This window comes from Colius striatus, chromosome 6 (assembly GCF_028858725.1).
Source record: "Colius striatus isolate bColStr4 chromosome 6, bColStr4.1.hap1, whole genome shotgun sequence".
In the NCBI taxonomy this organism is placed as follows: domain Eukaryota; kingdom Metazoa; phylum Chordata; class Aves; order Coliiformes; family Coliidae; genus Colius; species Colius striatus.
The window spans coordinates 1909950-1926657 of NC_084764.1; the positions used below are offsets into that span (position 1 = coordinate 1909950).

Consider the following 16708-nt stretch of genomic DNA (forward strand, 5'->3'; position numbering starts at 1 on the left):
GATGCTTGTCTGTTCAGGTCCAGCAGCTACAGCTGGTAACCTGAGCGTCGCTTTTCTTTGTTTCAGCAGTAATATCTCCATACTTCATAGTACAGGAAGGAATGTCAGCTTCCTCCAAGTGAGTAGTTTAGAAGTTTGTACCTCTCTCTGCACAGAATCTATGCTGCCAACACACTGTAGGACTGCCTGATGACAGGAATGGAAGGTGAGGGAATACTTGGGAGTGTTGGAGAGTGGCTGTGAGGGTGGAGGATGTTGCATGGTTTTGTTCTTCTGAAAAGACTGGAAGATTCTACAGGCAGTGTTGCATATGTGTGTGTGTATGTAGACAGGAAAACAGGTGTACTGTAGGCACACTTGTCTACATGTGCCCTTTTTAATAGACCTGTGTGTGTGCACACACTCTCTGTGTGTGCTCCAGTAGAGGCTAGGTTGCTGTGAGGAACACATTACTGTGTTCTGCAAAGGTTTTCTCCCTAGTGCAGCCTTCAGCAAAAGAGAGCAAACTGGCTTAATTATTCATCCTCCTTCTGTTTTCAGCTCTCTGTAGCCTCAGCCCACCCAGCTGTGGGAGATGGGGTTATTGCAGGAGGTTGTTGTCTGGCAGCGTGATTCACGGTGCTGGTCACTCTGGCAGCAGAACTGAGGTGGCAGTTTAAGTGTTCTTGGAGTCTGAGATAGCCCTTGCTGCAAGCTGTGAGTTTCAGGGTCAAAAGGGGCTAAAGTCGTCTCTCTGGTTATTGATTGAGTCCCTTTGAACTAACATAGCTGCACCTTCCTTGGCTGGTGATGGGACCTGTGTATCCTTAACCACTTGTTAGTTGTGTCTGCGTGGTAATTCCAGCTGCTCTTGTTTGTTTTCATTAATAGTGCTGGATGTATCCTAATATGTGGTCAGCTGAGTAAGTGCAACACTTTCTCCTTTCTAATCAGTTTCTTAAAGCAGCAGTGTGGGTTGCAGGTGGTTTAATAATGACCCTCGTTATTTGAAGCTATTGATTAGGGGCCATTTACTAATTACAGTCCTGCTGACAGCTTCCCCCTCCCCTTGCACTTAGTGGTGGTATTTTTGTGATTAACTGATTGCATCAATTTCAGGTAAGTATTCTGTTGAGTGAAGAAGACGACTGGAGATCTTCAAAAGGAAAGAGAAGAAAGGAAAATGAGAAGAGAAGAATAGGAGGAGGACAAGATTGGGTTAGTTCAGGGAACTGGGTGAAATAGAGTACAGAATGGAAGTGTGATTGCATTTTGTTATGTGAGGAGGAGAGAGAGTTCTGCATGCCGTAAGCAGATAAAAGATTGTAATTAAAAAAGCCCCTTTTCAGTAATGGAGAAGGGATCACCTGGTGCTGTGAATGGCTGCAAGATTGGTACTTAACTCTGGTTGCCACACGACTGCAGTTGTTCTGTCTCTGTCTTCACAGATGGTAGCAAGTTTTCTTGATCAGGCAAGCATGGAGAGAAAAAAGTGTTCTTCAGAATGTCATAAACCTTTAATTATTGGGCAGCATTTTTTGAAAGAGCTGAAAGGATACTCTTCATCCTGTAAGCAGTTTACTGTATGAGCCAAAGAAGCCTGCTTGTATGATGTACTGACTGTTGCTGTCTTAGGTATGAGAGACCGTTACCAAGGTGATAACCATCTCAACTTGTCTCACGTGCTAATTAGCAGGAGCCTGCAGTAGTAGGTTGCAAAGGCAGTTTAATCTTCTTTGAAAACAGAGGCAGGAAAGCTCTGCCCTGGGAAAGCTTTTTATCTCGCCCATAGTCAAAGCAAAAACGGACAAGAGGTGGGGTTTGCCCTTTGCAGAGTTGCCAGTGGGAGGAACTCCTGGAGGTGACCCTTAAAGCAGCCACCTGCTTCCCACTGGTCATTGCAGTGGAGCTGGTGATGGTGACTCTTTCATGCTTCTTGATGTTTTAATGTAATCTCTTTTTGAGACTGTAGTGAAACTGTTTTGGCCTAAGCTCTATTGCTCAGTAGATACTCACTTTCAAAACCAAAACAAAACCTGTTCCAGGATGCGTGTGAATACAGTGAGGATGACGAGCAGGTGGACATTGAGACCGTGGAGGAGCTTTCAGAGAAGATAAACATTGCCCGCCTGAAGGCCACAGCTGCTAAAACCCAACCTTCCAAACTGAAGTAAGCATCCTTGGAGAGCACTACAGTTGTGTGTTTTGTTGATGAGCTGGCACTGAATGAACCCGTTAAACGGCAGGTTTAATGGCATGCTAAGGTAAAGCAAGGCTTGTGTCAGGTCTTGCTGAGCGCTGGTGCTTCCCAGTGGCTGAGGATGGGGCTGTCAGAGCACACTGAGGTGTCTGAGGCTTTTTTTTCTCCCCCCCTCTCTAGTTAATTTTTTCATGGGGCTGCTGTGTAATGTAAAATTCTTACGAGTGAATCACCTCCCTTCCTGCAAACTGAGTATGAGCAGTGTCATCTTCATTTTAAATGGCATCTCCCAAGCTGCTGGACTTGTTATTTTAGGTAGGAGCAGCCATTGGCTTAATCCCTAATCCTCTGGATGAAAGCTTGGTCTTTTGCCCCAGTGAAGAAACTGTTTTCTTCTGTACATTTAGTTTGCCATGGTTGGATAGCTTTGGTTGGGAGGGGAGGGCTGTTCATTTTTCCCCTTGCTTGGTTTTGTAACTGTTGCTGCCCTCGCAGGTGTAAATGCAGAGTAAGAGGTACAGCTCAACTCTTACCCTTAGATAAAGGATGCTGTGACTCGTGGCTGTCAATTGGGAAGCTCTTCCAGTGAGAGGGTGAAAAACAGATGTCATGTTTTGCTCTTTGTGCTGTGTATTGCTCTTTGTTTTCTTGAAGCTCCTGAGACAGGAGGAAGCTGTTACCGTCCATTAGGGTTGTAAGCAATGTGAGATTGGTTGGTTTGTTCTTGGGGGGGGAGGGACTGCTCTGTCATCTGAATTGAATCTGGGCTGTTAATTAATTAAAAAAAGAACCATATTTTAACCCCCCAGCTTTCTGCAGCTCCCAGTCACAGGCTGAATTGGTTCTCTTTGGCACAGAGTGAAACACAGTGTGTCTCTTGCACTTGGGGTTAACTTTCGGAGCAGCTTTCAGAGCAGCACAGTTTCTCCAGGACGATGCCATTGGAGTTAGAGTTCACTATCTTGAGAAACTCAACTTTCATGGAGTTAATGCAAGGAAGGGTTTTGATTTCAAGAGACACAAATGAGCAATTGCAGGCTGCTGGGATGTAGTTAATGAGGATAGAGTGCATGAGATGAGTAGTATTGGGAAAACCTTTTTACCTTTCTTCCAGATACCATGCTCGTTATTCTTCGGATGAGAAATTAACAGAAAAACCTACGAAGGTATATGTTTGCTCTCTCCTCTCTCCTTTTGGTATCACACCTCCCTTTTCAAGATAAACTTGCATCTCCAGTGCAGCCCTTCCCGTGCTTTGTCTGCCTTCCATGTGGTTACCATGAAACGCACGAAGCCAAACGCCCACACGGCTCGGTCCAAACCTCATTGCAGAAAAAGGACAGCCCCTGGCACCAGTGGCTCTCAGGTTCAGCTTTATGCACGGGAGCAACAGCAGCCTTTCGTTTCTGAGGGTGTTTGCTGAGGGGTTGGTGTTGTCAGCGGCAATAATTTGTACGGCACGCGTGAGACGATGAGCAGCTGAGGAGCGTTTGCCCGTGCTGCAGGAGACACGGGGCAAAGGACTCCTGACAACAGCAGCTTAAGTAATATGTATTTAGGCAAGTTGAAGGTAGTCCTTTCAAGTCAAAGCTCATTGCAATCCTTGTGAAGCTGATGCTGGATTTTAGGGTGGCTTTGAAGCCGGTTTCGCCGACTGTCCACCGTAACCATCTGCGATGCACTTGATGTCAGACCTAGAGGCGTCTGCTGGGCTGGGCTGGGGACTGGGTCATAGCTGAGAGCAGACTGGTACCACTCTTCTGCCTGAGGTGGAGATGGGCCCCAGGGTGCTCTGCCTGCCTCTCCTGCTCCATGTGTTCTTCTCTCTGCCCTCGACGTTCCGACATGAGGCGTGTCCTTGGAGGGAACCTAACGCCCAGCGCTAGAGCAGGTGCATTTGCAGCCCTTACCACGCTCAGTATGCCTGTGAGCATAAAGTGGGTGTCAGGAGCCAGGTTTCAGGAGTCAGCCTTCAGGTTCCTCCTCAGGCCAAGCAGGCTCAGAAGTAGTGTCATTTGACCAGAGGTGTCTTTCTGCTGGTTCACTGGGGTTTGGAGCAGATCTCAAGTGATGATACATTAACGCTGCCTTTAAGTATTGCTTCATCATGGAATAAATGGCACAGTTGTACAGAACCTGTGAGAGCAATGACCAGGCTTCCCCATCCATAGAGATCAGTGTTTATGCTTATTGTCTGTCAGCAAATTCAAAATCAGAGCCTGTCTTTGACACTTTCTGCTTCTTGGTGATGAGTTTCGATGCCGCCTTTCACCTTCTCACCCACAATGTCTCTTGAGCCCAAACCCTTATGTACCCACGAAACAAACCAGAAAGCAAACTGTTTGGACTGCAGGGAAAGTTCAGGCATCCTACATTTGATGTGACTGTTTCATTCATTAATAGACTGCTTTGAGATGCAAACAGCAACAAAAATTGGCTCAGACACGCGTGATTTTGCTGTTGACCTTGTGGTTTGCCTAAGGAACCTCCTACTGCAAAAAAACAAAAGCAAAGCTTCTGACCAGAAGGGACTGCTCATGGTCTTCTCCTTTAGGGGTGATGTGATTCTGTTGGTCATTTCTCGTTGGTCAGCATTTCATGCTTATTGCTTGTGCTTCTGACACTGATCTTTCATGAAGACATACCAGCAGAATGGCATGGCATGAAGTCCTCAGGTGTGTGTAGAGCCCTTGTGAACGAGGCATGCCTTTGAACAGGGTGTTTGCCCCTCACGTGGCCTTTGTCATTGAGCCTGCTGCCCACGTTCCCCTCCGCAGAAACGCTCGTTCCGGAGCAGGCGGCTCAAGTCCGAGGCAGAGGCGTTCGCTCACTACCGCCAGACGCACACGGCCAACGAGCGCCGGCGCCGGCACGAGATGAGAGACCTCTTTGAGAAGCTGAAGAGAGCTCTGGGCTTACAACACCTTCCCAAGGTCTCCAAATCCTACATTCTCAAGCAGGTAGGTGCTCTGAAGGAGAAAGGTCGTTTGGTCTGGACAGAGCGATGAAGTGAGCCCCAGCTCTTGGAGTGAGTCCCGGCGATACTGTGGATAGAGACCTGGGGTCGCCCTTGCAGGACTCTCTGGAGTAGGGTGACATCTGCTACAAGCTTGATCTTGGGGACACATGGCACGTTTTCAGTCCTTGTTGTGTTCTCTGTGAATCATGAAAGCTCCTGTCTTTAACCCCTCAGCAGCCTGCTGCATACATTGAGAAGTGAGCTCATTCATGTTACAAATGCATCAAGGGTGGGTGTGAGGAGGATGGAGCCAGGCTGTGCTCAGGGATGGCCAATGACAGGACAAGGGGCAACGGGGACAAACTGCAACAGAAGAGGTTCCAAAGAAACACAAGGAAGAATTCCTTCCCTGTTGAGGTGAGGGAGCACTGGCAGGGGCTGCCCAGATGGGCTGTGGAGGCTCCTTCTCTGGAGACATTCCAACCCAGCTGGATGAGTCCCTGTGTGCCCTGCTCTAGGTGATGCTGCTCTGGCAGGGAGGGTGGCACTGGGTGAGCTTTCCAGGTCCCTTCCAACCCTTAACATTCTGTGATGAGGCAAGTTTGAAACTCATTGAAGACTTCAGGGGAACAACAGCGTTTCGTTAACTATTACAGTGACATTAAAGGCTTCAGTGTAAAGATGACAAGAAACAAAGCACAACTTGCAGCTGCATCATGATGCTTCCTGGCTGTACCATGAAATTTGTGGGCTTGGGGGTTTTTCTTTGAAAGAGCTGAGCTTTAGAAGTTCACCAGAAGTTCAGAAGAAGGATGATGAGGATATTCATGGCTTTCCAGCTTGCATTCAGAGAGCTGCCATGACGTGGCACTTCCCACGCTTACCTCAATCCTGGCTTCTCAAGGTGATGCAAACGTCCAAATAAATTCTGCAGAGGTTTGTGGGAAGGAAAAGTGTGGTGTTGTTTTGTGTGTCATTGGTTAATAATTCAGTTCTCTGACACTTTTCCAGTCCTACGAAGAAATCCAAGGCTTGACAGACCAGGCAGATAAACTTATTGCGCAGAAGAAGTTGCTGACACGCAAGCAGGACATTCTGATTCGGAAGGTATCCACGCTTTCAGGTGAGACTGGGGCTGTGTCACATATGGACTAGCTGGAATAGCGAAAGAAAAGGCTTTTAGGAGTGGGAGTGAGTTGAGTAATCCCCTGAGTGTCCAGGTGAGTCATTAGTTCACATCGAATTTAGACTCTTGACGCCAAACCGTGACCTGCAGAGCGCTGACTCAGGCATAGACTCATCCTCCTGGTGAGAATTGCTTTATTGTGCTTCAGTTTATGCCTAGAAGAAGTGCAGAATGGTCTCTGTGTTGCGAGCTGCAGGCTTGAGTTCCTGCACATGGGGTATGGTTTAGTGGTTGGGAGAGGAAAATCACTTCATTGTGCCATCTGCGACTTGCTGAAATGGCTTTTGTGCCCAGTGTCTCACAGTGCTGTCATTCATCAGCCCCAAAACCTCCTTTGCTCAGTTTGCAAACAACTGTCCATCTACTACTTTCCTGAGAACTAGTGCTAGTTGTGTCTAGAGGGTGGCAGCTCTGTCTGCAGAAGAAACGATTCTCTGAGCTGCTGCTCACCTGGAGGCTTTGAGACAAAAACATCTGAGTTTATGATGTCTTACTGTCTCATTTGGAGAAAGGAGAAGTCCTTAAACCTGTGTGAAGTCCTTAAACCTGGTGTGTTTGTGTGAATCAGTTCATGTGTGTTTGAGTTTACAAGGAAGGGAAACTGGAAAGTGTTTTAGCAAACCTTCATCTTACCCCAGGAAGGGACGAGAGGGGCCTTTTGGGCAGGGAATGAAGGCAAATACCTTCACGAGATAGTTGTCTGATCTTCTGCTTTCCTAGTGAGGTGCCTCAAAACTGATGGGAAAGAAAATCCTGCCTTGGGAGAGGCTGTTAAACAGAGACTTCAGCAAAGACAGACTGTGGTGTTAGAACATGGCACAGGAAACAAGGCAGTAGAGCCATTTGAGCTTGGATCATATTAGACTGTGTGCACCTGCACTAAACAAATCAGCTCTACAACCTCTGGGTTGGTTCAGGGCAACGATTTTCATGTCAGTGTCAAACAGGGATCTGTTAGTTTAGCTCTAAATATCATTGGATGACAGGGTCCAGTAGGTCAAGAGGTTTCCTAGCAGCTGAAGGTGAGTGTGTTGTCTGGTGGTCAGACATTTCCCCTCAGGAGAGATGTGAGGGGTGTTTCCACAGCTGTGGGTAGTGTGGCAGTTGCACAGTGAGAGCTGGTGCTTGTACCAGCTGGTTTCTGTTCATCAGAGTTGCAGGTAAGTAAAACAATGGGTGTCTTTGGAATAAACAGCTAATGGCTTCTCTCTAAGCGTGTCCTTTGGTGGGGGGGGTGGTTGTGTGTTGTGTAGCAGTTGAATCATGGCAATGTGGTTTTGGTTCTATCTTCAGCTCTTTGGCTTTGGAAGGAGAGTTTGAAGGTTGCTTGACTCTCTGATCATTTCTCTGTAGGGAAGACAGAAGAGGTTGTCCTGAAGAAGCTGGAATATATCTATGCCAAGCAAAAAGCAGTAGAAACACAGAAAAAGAAGAAACATGCCGAGGCAGAAAAACCTGCTGTGACCTCAGCTGTCAGCAACCAACCAGAAGCATCTCCTGCTCCCTCCAGAGAAGTACCCAAAACACCTGTGACCAATGGAAGAGGCAAGCCCCTGATCCTGGCCAAAAAAGCAGTCTCTGCCAAAGGTGGGCTGAAGGTTCTCACAGACAGGCAACACCCCACGGGAGGGCGAGGTGCTTGTGCAGGCGGCTTTGTTCTTGAGGCAGAGCTTGAGCATAGGACCAGGAGGTGTCCATCCAATAGATGTGGAGACTCCTTTCAGTAAGGGTGAGGCCAGCACCACTTTTGAGTCTCAGAATGATGGGAAGTCAGTTCCTATTCAGTTATCCTCTGGTATCATGGAGTTGCACTGCAGTCCTTTCTCAGAGTGCTGGTTCTCGTGCTGACTCAGAACCTGAAGCTCATCCCCCAGCACCGTGCAGTTGCTGGGTATAAACCATCCCTCCCTAGACAGTGCTCAGGGTGATGGGAGACCCACTCTTTCTCACCACAGACGTAGGAAGGAACAAAAGAGTGGCAGAAACCCCAACTGTGGCAGTAACACTGTGACATTGTGAGGATCTGGGCATGCCTTTCATTTAGGTAGCAGTAAATAGACCTGGCTTGAAGTAGTCTTGGGCTTGTATAAGAACAGATCATTCTGGTCTCCCAAAGCTCGTTCTTGTCCTGTCCTGGGGAGGTTTGGCATCAGAAGTTGGAGTCATGAGTCTGTCTCTGTTGCTGGACAAGTCACCTTTGCAACTTCAGCAAGGCTGCTGTGTTGCTTGATGGAGGTGGCACTGCATGAGGAGATGGTCCAGCCTGGCTGTAGCTGTGTGGCTGGTGTTCCAGCAGCCTGCATAGCTTCTGCAGCAGCTTTCCTAGCCCAGGGCTTGTAAACCTTCTAGCTGGAGCCTCTCTCACAGCTGCACTTCACCCATTTGCCATCAAGGGTGCTATACCAGAGCAAATGACTGATGCACTTGTTTCCTTTTCACAGAGGACACCTCATCCTCTCTCACACTGACTGCTGCAAGCCTGGTGATGACTCCCCAGGGGCAGGTGCTTACGCTGCAGAGCCCGCTGGTGCCGGGGCCCGTAGCAACCGTTCCCCCCACGCTGCTGCAGGCAGAGCTAAAGCCTCAAGCTGTCAGCACCACCATAACTCCACAGCCAGGTATGGGCCTGGGATGTCAGTGATGCTGCTCACAGTGCTGCAGAGCAGTTGACAAAGCAACGTGTGATTTTTGCTCTAATTTTTGGAGGTTTTTTACGACAGAACTGACTGAGGTAGAGCTTGACTCCAAGAGAGGGTTTTATGTCATTGACTCAAACTCTCAGCGTACCAGCAGGGAAGTAAAATCAATATTCACTATTCCCAAACTAGGGAAAGGCAGGAAAGGGCCCTTGATCACCTAAACAGTCAAATACAGACTGGGTTTCCAGATGGTATTACAGTGTAAAGTCTTGCCTAGAAGTGCAAAGTTCATCTTTTCCAGGCTTAACTGAGGATCTGAAAGACTCTTGTTCCCACCTCACCCACCCTTCTCTTTTTCTTGGATAAGGTATTGCTTCTGTGATGATTCAGCTGCCAGGATCAACAGTCCCTGTCCAGGTGCAAGGAATCCTTACTAACTCTGCCATTCCCATTACACTGTCAACTGTTGTTGGAAACCCAATGCCCTCAACATTAGTTCCAGCTACACAGCCCCGTTCAGGTAGGCTCTTTGTTCTTTATGGATCTTGTTTTGCTTGTGTGCAGGGAACTTTACCCTTGCACAAATGAAGGTAAACTGTTTTGTCACTAGGAAGTGATGGTAGGTATTGTCTGGGTGTTGAAATCAGCACTGAATGCTTTGGATCAGTTTAGAGGAGCCTCTGGGGGATTACAGAGAAAAGCTTTTTAACTTGACCTCAGCAAGCCTGCTTGCCCTCAGTAAAATCAGAGCAAGTGGGGCCTGGAAGGTGTGTGTGCTGTAATGCACTCCCCTGGGGAAGCTGCAGGGCACAGTGATGGGAGGGGGGGTCAGACACTCACTCTGACCCAACCCCTTCCCATACCCTGCCAGCTCTGCTGTGCCCCTTGGAGAGGTTCTTCGAGCCTGAGCACTGTACAGGTGTGGGCTGGTTCCTGGCAGTAGTGTGCTGCCTGCTGTCTGTCGTGGCTAAAGCAAGCCACTGGCCTTGTGCTTCGTTGTGCTCCTTGGGTCGTAATGAGGAAGGGAAGCTCACTTCAGAGCTGGGGCTGGGAAAAAGCTGAGTGCAACAGTAGGAAACTGCTCAGAGGCAAAAAGTGAGTAATGCCACGGTCCCTGAAATGCCTCTGTGGGAGGCAAAACCAGCACTGCAAAAGGTGAGCATGAAGAAGCCAGCCAGGGAGAGGGAACTGTGCTGTTTTCCTGGCCCATCGGCAGAATCCCGAGCCTTGCAGTTAGTTGCCTGCCTGCTGGAGGAAGGGACTGGGCCGGTGGCTCTGGGGTAACAGATGTGGGACTTGAGTCCCGTTGAGCAGGCAGAACGCGAAGCTGTTGGTGTGTGAAGGCTTCACTTGGCTGAAGCTGTGTGAGCTGCTCACACCGTGAGTGGCAGCTGACCGGAGGAAGACCTGCAAGTGAGCGAGTTGTATCTAGAGGTGATGAGGAGCTGAGGAGTTGTCTCTCTAGCGTGGATCCTGACAGGTGCCGCTGTGTTTGCTTTTGCAGAAAGCGAGGATTCCTTCGTGATGCCAAAGATCGTCAACGTGACGTCGCTGGCTGCCGAGGGCAGCGCGGGGCTCGGCCTCAGCAGGAACAAAGGCGCGGCGGCTGCGGGCGCTCAGGCTGCTGAGAAACCCCCTGAGGGCAGCAAGGGCAGTCACGTCCTTTCGGAGGAAAAGGCCAAGCCGTGCGCTGGAGCCGGCGGCGGGGACGAGAGGAAAAGCTCGGGCGCCGCTAAAGCCTTCTTTGACGGCAAAGACGGGTTTCCGCAGCGCCGGCACGCGGCGGGTAACCAGGAGCCTCCCGAGCCCTTCGGCAAGAAGCTGTGCCTGGGGGAGCTTGCGGGAGGCCAGGCCAGGAGGAAGGACGGGGAGCCCCCGGCCGAGAGGCCGAAGCCCAAAGAGCTGCCGTTCCACAGGCTGCAGATCAAGGACGCCCGCATAGAGATGGAGCTGCGCAAGGTGGCGTCGGCCATGGAGGAGGCGGAGCTGGACGCCAGCGAGCTGCTGGGCGGCGTGGAGGACAGCGACGACACGGACGAGACGCTGACCTCGCTGCTCAACGAGATCGCCTTCCTCAACCAGCAGCTCAACGACGACGCCTCGGCCATGGCCGAGCTGCCGGGCGCGCTCGCCTCGCAGTTCTCCGGCGGGGACGCGGCGGCTCGGCGCAGGGCGGGCGGCGAGCTGGCGCCTGCAGCCGGCTCCTCCTTCCAGTTCGGCCACCTGGGGAGCGGCTTCAAAGAGCTGTCTGAAGGCCCGGAGGGTGGGGGCTCCATAAGCCCCCTCCTGCTGCACCTGGCGGACGATGACCTCGCCGACGGGGACAAGAGCTGCGGGGAGCCCTCGTCCGAGGCGGACGTCTTGAAGATCGTGATCGGTGCCGAAGTGAAGGATCCGCTCCCCGGCCCGGCCCCGGGCGGCGGCGGCACAAGCCTGGGCGCCGTGGCAGAGGCCGCGAGCGCGGCTCCGCCGGTTCTGCAGATGAAGGGCACCGCGGAAGCTGGCGGCGCTGACACGCTGTGGCGGCCCATGCCCAAGCTGGCACCGCTCGGCTTAAAAGCGGGGAGCCTGCCGGCGGACTCGGAGGCGCAGAGCAATAAAGTGATGCCTTTGTTGGCACCTATAGTCACAAAACTGGCGCCCGCTGGCGCGAAAAGTGCGTCGCCTGCGGCCGTTCAAGAAGGACAGGACGGCAAGGCGATGCCTCCCTTAGCGCCCGTGGGGGCGAAAGCCACCGGCACCGGCACCTCGCCGCCCGGCGCCGCCGGCAAATAGACGCGGCTGGGTTGTGCCGGAGACCGGAACGGAGCCGCGGAGCGGTGCCGGAGGCTGGCGGCCTCCCTCGGCTGCAGCGCCCCGTGGCATCGGCGCTCTCCCCACCTGAGGGCAGGCCCCAGACTGAGAAACAAGTGCTGTGGGACTTTACAGCACGTTGACGTTCTTTTTACCTCACTGTTGTGTTCTGGGTGTCCTTCTTCCCCTTCGAAGCAAGGAAGGTGACCTTGTAACCATTGCTGGGCACATGGTGTCTTTCCCGGATGGGATCCTTCCCAGAACTAGTTTGTCAAAGGAAAACCTGGGCTGCAGAAGGAGATGGCTTTGGGCTTGGTGGTTTGGGGAGGCAGCTCTCTGGTCGTTGGGAGGGGGGAAGGAAATCACGGTGGGTGCCTTGGTTTTGTACCAAGCGAATTATCTATGCAGAAATGGGGTGGGGCACGTTGGCTCTGCGGTGGGGGCAGGCTGTGAGGGTGGCTCTTGCTCTCAGAGCAGCGGTAAGGAAACGGGAGGCCGTGCACAGGGCTGAAGTGAAGAGATTCCGTTCTTTGGTGCTAGATAGTTCTGTGGCAGAGACTCTTTCTTTAGGAGCTTATGCACAGAAGACTTTGCTATTAAACATCCCTCACTCTCACTACATGGGGAAGAAAATGACGTTTTCCCAGTGTCATTCCAAGCTAGACAGTATGTTACCCTCAATAAAACTACTGAAATAATCCCCTCCCTTGCACCTCCTGCCCTGTACAAACCCTCCTTTGGTGCTCAGGGCATCTGGAAGGCAGGAATTGCAGAGCAGAAAGGCGTTTGGGCACCCCATTGCTCCACCTTTACCTTACTGAAGTAGCTTGAGTGTATTCCCAGGTGTTTTCTCCCTCCCCCCCCCACCCCCACCATCCTTCAAGCTGTGTTTGGTGGCCAGCAGCGTTGCTTCAGACAAACCCAGCCAGCTCTCCAGGCCTGTTGTAGCCTAGCAGGAAGGAGCCAGGTGTATATGTGAATGTAGATATGAAAATATGTGTATATCTCCCCAAAACCTTCATTCAGGAAAGATGCTCAGAGGTTTCTCACTGCATTTGCACAAGCTGTGTATAGCAAAAAAACAAAAGAGTCGACACAAAAGCTCCTTGGCAGGGAAACAGGGCAGCATTGAGTCACAAGGTGTATTTTTTTCTTCCTCTCTGCCACTGCTTGCTCAGTAACCTGTAGCTTCTCTTCAGCTGTTCAACTGGTGGATGTGAAGGGCCTACAGGACTGTAAAGATATTTATATTTTTGTACACAGGGTTTGTTTTCATAGTTTTTTTCCTCGATGACAGATGAAATGTTGAGCCCAGGAGAGATGATTTGCTGACGAGCGCGTGCACACAACCTTCTCCTACCCCTTTGGAAACGAGCCGTGGTGCGCTTGAGGGGCTTCTGAACTGCTCCTGAACCACAGCAGAGCTCACTGCTGCATTTGGCTTGGTGATCAGGAGTGTTTAATCCTCTCTTACCACCCTAGCCACGGCAGCTGGGACTCTCAGCCCGAGATTCCCCCCCCTCTGGGTCTCCAGCGCAGAGCTCGGGAGCGGTGTGTGGGCACCCTGCTGGCTGAGCTGCAGCTGCTGGGGCTGTGCCTCGGATCCACGAGGGAAACACCTCCCTGGGGCCTTTCCTCATCGTGCTTGCATCCTTTTCTGTTGTGCCACACAGGAGAGAAGCCCTTGGAGCTCGGCACACTCCAGAGCTGACACAGAAGGCTCTTCCCTGGGCCGTTTGCAGCGTGGTGTTTCAATCAGCCACGTGGAACTTGTTCTTGCCTGCTGCGTAGTTGCTGCTTGAGTAATTGATACAAGCCCCTGTTTAATGGCTTGGGAGAGTGTAGGTGAGCGTGAGAGCGATGCAGGAGCTCACAGTTGTCACTGAATGCCTTAGGAAAGGGGATTTACAATATGAAGGAGTATTTAGACCTACATTGCTTATTATTAAAGCATTTTAACCTTCTTTTAAACCAGTGGGAGTCTGGAGGAACTAAATCAGTTTAGTACCACTATAAACAGACTTAAATCCATTTACCTGGGGGTCTGGTTCTGAGCATTTCTAATAGGCTGGAGTGGGTGATGAATTGCTGCCAGTAGGTTTCACTCCTCCTGTCCATGAAACAGCTACCAGAACTGTGACTCCAGTTCCCAATCCCTGACTTTTCTTTCTCCCCCCCACCCCCATCCTTTTATGGCTCCAAATGGCCAATTTTAATGACAGAATCATGTGCTGATGACACTTGGCTCCTTTTTAAAAGCCCCTGTGCTTTGCACACTTCTGTGGGACAGAGAAAGCTGGAAGGTGGAAACTCTTCAAGTGGGATCTAAAAGAAATGTTGTCCCTTGAGGCTGCTTCATCCTTCCTCAGGGGAATGGAGAGACAATGCCTGAGGGTTTGGCACCGGGCAGGGAGGAGTTTGACTGCAACAAAACCCCACGGTGTGAAGGTTTGTGACAGCAAAAAGATTGGATTCCTGGTTGGTAACTGGTTAATTAACCAGTTGGTAACTGGTAATTGGATTCCTGGTTGGTAACTGGTTAATTAACCAGTTGGTAACTGGTAATTGGATTCCTGGTTGGTAACCACTTGAGTAGTTAAGTAACTCAGAAAAGACCCCAGATTTGGCTGTGAACAGTTGGAAGTTGGTGCAGTTCCAGGAAGGGTCTGTGTGGGGTTCTGCTGGCAGCAAGGCACCTTTGAATCGCTCTCCCTTGTTGCCGCTGCGGCTCCAGTGTTTGGCTGTGGGTGTCGGTGCTGACTCTGGGGTTGTTTCTGCTCTTCCCTCCAGCTCCCAGTTGGCTTGGAACAAACCTTTTGGAAAAACAAAAAGCTCAACGTTAAATGCTGTCGTTTGAGGCAATAATGTCAGAGGATGAAAAGCTTTTAGGATGAGGAGAACAAAGGAGCCCCCTGCGAGGCGCTCGCTCTCGGTAGCCCCCGAGAGCTGGAGGTCTGGTTTTTTACACACCTGTACATAGACTGGAATGTTTTTAAGAGTATAAATGTCAGATTTAGCTTTTTTTTCCCCCCCTTTTATATATTAAAATATATCTTTCCCTCTTTTCTGCTTTTGAGAAATGGATATTTTTGTAGCAATCTAACAGAACAGGACTCTTAACTGTATGTGAGGGGCAAAGTGTACAACTAAAATAAACCAACTGAGGTGGACTAGAAACTGGCTTGGAAAGTTTCTTCCAGGGAGGGAGAGGGAGCAGAAGTGACGTGGTGGGGCCGGCGTGGCACACGCCTGTGCCCTGAGCAGAGCTCGGGGCAACACCAGCGTCTGGGCTCGCCTCAGCAGTGGGACGGCTCGGAGGCTTCGTGTGGGCTCGAGGACAGCACGTGCTGCTGGTTGTGGAAACGGGGTTTGAGTTGCTAAATGAGAGAAAAGGGCTTTATTGGGACTGAAATGCATCCTGAGCGGGAAGGCAGTGGTGTAAAAGGAAACCTCCCCCCCGCCAGCTGAAGGTGAAGTGCACGTGAAATCGCCCCTCCAAGCCCAAACAGGTTAATCCTGTGTATCTGCTTCCTTTAGAGATGCACAACACAGCTGGGGGTGCAGGAGCAAGCCTGGAGGTCTGCCTCCACGTGTCAAGGAGGTGCATCTTTAGAACAAGTAGATAAAATGCCTGAGACAAGTCGCTGTCTGTTGCTCCAGCTCCGTTAAATGGAAGGTAACACGCTGGGTAAATGAGGGTTTAAGGGCTACAGATGAGCAGATTTGACTTGGAGGCCTGGAAGAAGAAAGTACAATGAAGAGAACAGTTGTGACTGAGGGTAAGTGATGGACTGGAGGAGACATGCTGCAGAAGTTGGTTGTTTTGAAGAGGAAGATGAGAGCTCACAGGAAGGAATAAAAACGGGTGAAACTGGCAGGTAAGGTATTTGTTTTAAGCTGATGAAGTCCTTCAGTGAGACCTTATGCCATAACTCCTTATGCCACGGCTCCTTATCCCATAACTCCTTATGCCATGACTCCTTATGCTGTGGCTCCTTATCCCATAACTCCTTATGCCATGACTCCTTATGCTGTGGCTCCTCATTCCATGGCTCCTTGTGCCATGACTCCTTAATTCATAACTCTTTATGCCATGGCTCCTTATGCCATGACTCCTCATCCCATGGCTCCTTATGCCATGACTCCTCATCCCATGGCTCCTTATGCCATGGCTCCTTATGGCTCCTCATCCCATAACTCCTTATGCCATGACTCCTCATCCCATGGCTCCTTATCCCATAACTCCTTATGCCATGACTCCTTAAAACTCCTTATGCCATGATTCCTTATCCCATGGCTCCTTATCCCATAACTCCTTATGCCATGCCTAGGCCATGACTCCTTACTCTAAGGGGCAAAGCTACTTCTTGGAACAGAAAGGAGCAAAGGCATAAGGTATTCAGTCAAGCTGGATGTCTGGTGGTCTGTGCTGAGGACCTGTGCTTTCCAGCATGTTCCTTGGGAACACAGGTGATGGTACCAGTCAGCTCAGTTGACTTCAAGTTACAAGAGGGAGCCTTTGCACTACCTGGTTTGAGTCCATACATGCAGCCCAGAAAGCTGCAGAGGGAAAGCCAGTTTGTCCATGACGAGCAACAAATGGAATCTAAACTCATTACTGTGCTTGGAGATGGAGGTAGTGGAGGAATTGTGCTATCTGTGCTCACTCAAGTGCAGTGCATCATCTGTTTGCCCTATTAATTGTTGCTGCAGGCCAAGGAGGTGTCATTAACACCACTGAGTACTTGGTAATTCCCATGCTTTTGGGTTTTGTGTTCTTATCTGCCACCTTTGTCATGTCTTGAGTCTCCTGGGAGCTGGAGGCCCAAGGCAGGTCACAGCTCTTTTGGAGATCCCCTCTGTTCATTTTGAAACAGACTTCTCCAGTCTCCACTCTGTGAGGGAATTTCCTGAGGGAGGTGGAAGCCCACAGGCTGCCCTGGGCAGCCCCC

The 16708-nt window shown here is 50.5% G+C and overlaps 1 protein-coding gene across 14 annotated transcripts in view; it reads left to right on the forward strand.

The window, feature by feature from the left end:
* The window catches only part of MGA (MAX dimerization protein MGA), a 54783-nt gene extending 39850 nt beyond the window's left edge, over positions 1-14933 (forward strand). For 7 of the 14 annotated variants that reach the window (XM_061998155.1, XM_061998164.1, XM_061998157.1 and 4 more), the window contains 9 exons: positions 1099-1197; positions 2025-2149; positions 3294-3345; positions 4957-5139; positions 6150-6261; positions 7678-7911; positions 8766-8942; positions 9331-9483; positions 10468-14933. In XM_061998155.1, the coding sequence (XP_061854139.1) occupies positions 1099-1197; positions 2025-2149; positions 3294-3345; positions 4957-5139; positions 6150-6261; positions 7678-7911; positions 8766-8942; positions 9331-9483; positions 10468-11738 (2406 nt within the window). In that variant the 3' untranslated portion in view covers positions 11739-14933. The other 7 variants (XM_061998162.1, XM_061998161.1, XM_061998163.1 and 4 more) reach the window with 7 other exon arrangements.
* The last annotated feature ends 1775 nt before the right edge of the window (positions 14934-16708 follow it).